We start from the raw sequence: 2,645 nt of genomic DNA on the forward strand, positions 1-2,645 counted from the left end.
GCTGGGAAAGAGGCTGAGAATCTTTCAGTTATCTTGACCCTGACAGTTAGATCAGAATTGGGGACTGATGAGCATACATGCAGACTGTCGAATAAGATCCCTGTAAAACTGCCAAGTGCTATGTAAGCTCTGCAGTTAGATCAATAATTCTGGTTTTGTAGATGAGGAGTAGTTGCTAGCTATTGAAGTGGGCTCCCTCCCCTTAATCTGTAACAGGAGGGTCCCCTCCCCCTCAACCGGCAATGACTGCAAAGTAAAAAATGTTGTGTAAGCATTAAGCCCTGAGAAGAAGGAAGTGAAACTGTACCGTTTTAGGGAGTGAAACTTGCGGTTGTACGCATCAGCCAAGCATAACCGTTATAACAATCAACAATTGCACCATTTCCAAGTGAAACCTTTTGTAACCAAGTGAAACTTTTTGTAAGATTTCTAAATGCCAACCTTGCTAAATTGTCTTTTGTAACCAATAGCTAACTGCCAACTCTGCTTCTGTTAAAATAGCTTGCTTATGTTTCCAGGATGTGGTTTCTGTCTATAGAAGGCACCAGCACACACAGGTCGGGGCTGCTTACTGAACTCCCTGCGCGGAGTGACAGTGAGCAGTTGCCGGCCGGCTGATAAAGGCTCTTTAAATTCTGTTTGGCTGTCTCGTACTTTAACTTGCAGGCACCATAACAGCTATAAACTTAGAAATTGCTGGCAAATATGAATGCTAAATGCAGATGTGTGTTTGAATGCAATTACAAAAGAAGAGAGGAGAGTATAGGCTGAAGCAGTGAAGAGCACAAATATTGAGAGGCTAGAAGCAGAGGACAAGACTAATAAAGAAAAGGATGGAAGAAGGAGGAGGAGGAGTAAGAGAAGGGGAAGGAAGAGATTGAGGTAGAACTGAACCCATAAAATAATGAAGAGGAAGCTTTTGCACAAATTGAAAACCAAAACAAATCTTTCCTGTGAGGGACAGCAAAGCTCCTTGGTTAAAGAATGATACTGCCCTTTTCTGAAAGGAAAAAATCAGTTAAAATAAACCTCTCTTGTGCAGGTCACTAAAACGGAAGGCTCTGATGCCATCTCTCATCCCCTTCACAGCATGAAGGCCATGACACTCACAGATGTGGTGAGGAGCAGTGACTCTTGTCTCTTCCCAAACTCTCACCAAGAGGAGTTGAGTTGCAGAATCTGGGTCCAGGTGAGGCTCTGCAAAGCAGGACATGAAGAGACCCCATGTCCAAATGAACCCTGCAGTGTGTGTAATTGGCCCCATCTGAGAACCCGAGACCCTCTATCAAAGAGGAAGTGGCCAGTTCCCATTGTGGGAGCACTTTGTTTAGAAGGCTATCACATGAATTACCTTCTCCTTGACTCAGGTACCAGATTCCAAAAATTATTTTTTTAACTAATTCCATAGCATCTGTGAAAATTCACCTCGGCCCTTTCCTTTCATTTCCTGAATGTGGGAAGCACCCTCCCGAGGGCCACTTTTACATCCTTGTTGCGCAGAGTGTAGATGAGTGGGTTCAGGGTGGGGCTGACTGCCGTATATATGATGGCAGCCACTTTGTTATTTTCCATGGAGGAGGTGGACCCTGGGAGGAAGTAGGTGTAGATGAGAGTGGAGTAGTACAGGCAGACCACCAGGAGATGGGAGGAGCAGGTGGAGAAGGCCCTGCGCTTGCCCTCAGCCGAGCGGATGCGCAGGATGCTGGTGATGATGAAGGCGTAGGACAACATGGTGAGCAGGAAGTTGAACACCCCAAAGAACCCATCTGCAGTAAATATCATGATGTTGTTCAGGTTCTTTGGACCACAGGCAAGCAACAGCACCGTGGGCACTTCACAAAGAAAGGTATGAATCTGATTGTTGCCGCAGAATGTTACACGTGTCATCAGGCCAGTTTGGACACAGGTGTTGACCCCGCTGATTGCCCACACACTGCCTGCCAGCAGGGCACAGAGGGGCCTGCTCATCAGGGTGTGATAGTGCAGGGGCTGGCAGATGGCCACATAGCGGTCATACGCCATGACTGGGAGGAGCAGCAGCTCAGCCCCCAGGATCCATGTCATGAAGAATGTCTGGGTCATGCAGGCCCTGTAGGAGATGGTGCCCTTAACCATCAGATTCTCCAGCAACTTGGGGAGAACCGTGGATGTGCAGACAATGTCTAAGATGGCCAGGTTGGTAAGAAAGAAGTACATTGGGGTGTGGAGCCCCGGGTTCAGGTAGATGGCCATGAGGATGAGGCTGTTCCCTGCAAGAGCAGTCAGGTAAAGGAGGAGGAAGAGAGCACTGAAGACACCCTGCAGCTGGGGGTTATCTGAGAGGCCCTGCAGGAGAAACTCCACCACGGCTGTATGGTTGGTTGCTGCCATTAGGTGTGGAGGGTCTCCGGGGGTTCCTGGGAAGCGGCCAGCACCTGACAGAGGAAGACACAAGGACCAGGTGGGTGACATGGCCTGTCTGCACTCAGGTCCTGCTAAGACTCTCAGGGATGTGTGTGGTGGAGCCTCTGCCCTAGAAGCACTTGGCAAAGATGTTAACGTGTGTCCCTGCACTAAGGGAGATGATCTGAGGGTTAACTCTCCCCTACAGACCCACCCAATCCCAAGAACCACTCTCTGCCCTCAGAACTACCCTGCCATGACAG

The 2,645-nt window shown here is 48.8% G+C and overlaps 1 protein-coding gene across 1 annotated transcript; it reads right to left on the minus strand.

Moving 5' to 3' along the window:
* Positions 1-1,440: 1,440 nt before the first annotated feature.
* On the minus strand, positions 1,441-2,370 carry LOC119530958 (olfactory receptor 13A1-like). Its single transcript, XM_037831612.1, has one exon. The coding sequence runs from the start codon at positions 2,368-2,370 to the stop codon at positions 1,441-1,443; it is 930 nt and encodes a 309-aa protein (XP_037687540.1).
* Positions 2,371-2,645: the final 275 nt, after the last annotated feature.

Source organism: Choloepus didactylus, chromosome 4 (assembly GCF_015220235.1).
Source record: "Choloepus didactylus isolate mChoDid1 chromosome 4, mChoDid1.pri, whole genome shotgun sequence".
Lineage (NCBI taxonomy): Eukaryota > Metazoa > Chordata > Mammalia > Pilosa > Megalonychidae > Choloepus > Choloepus didactylus.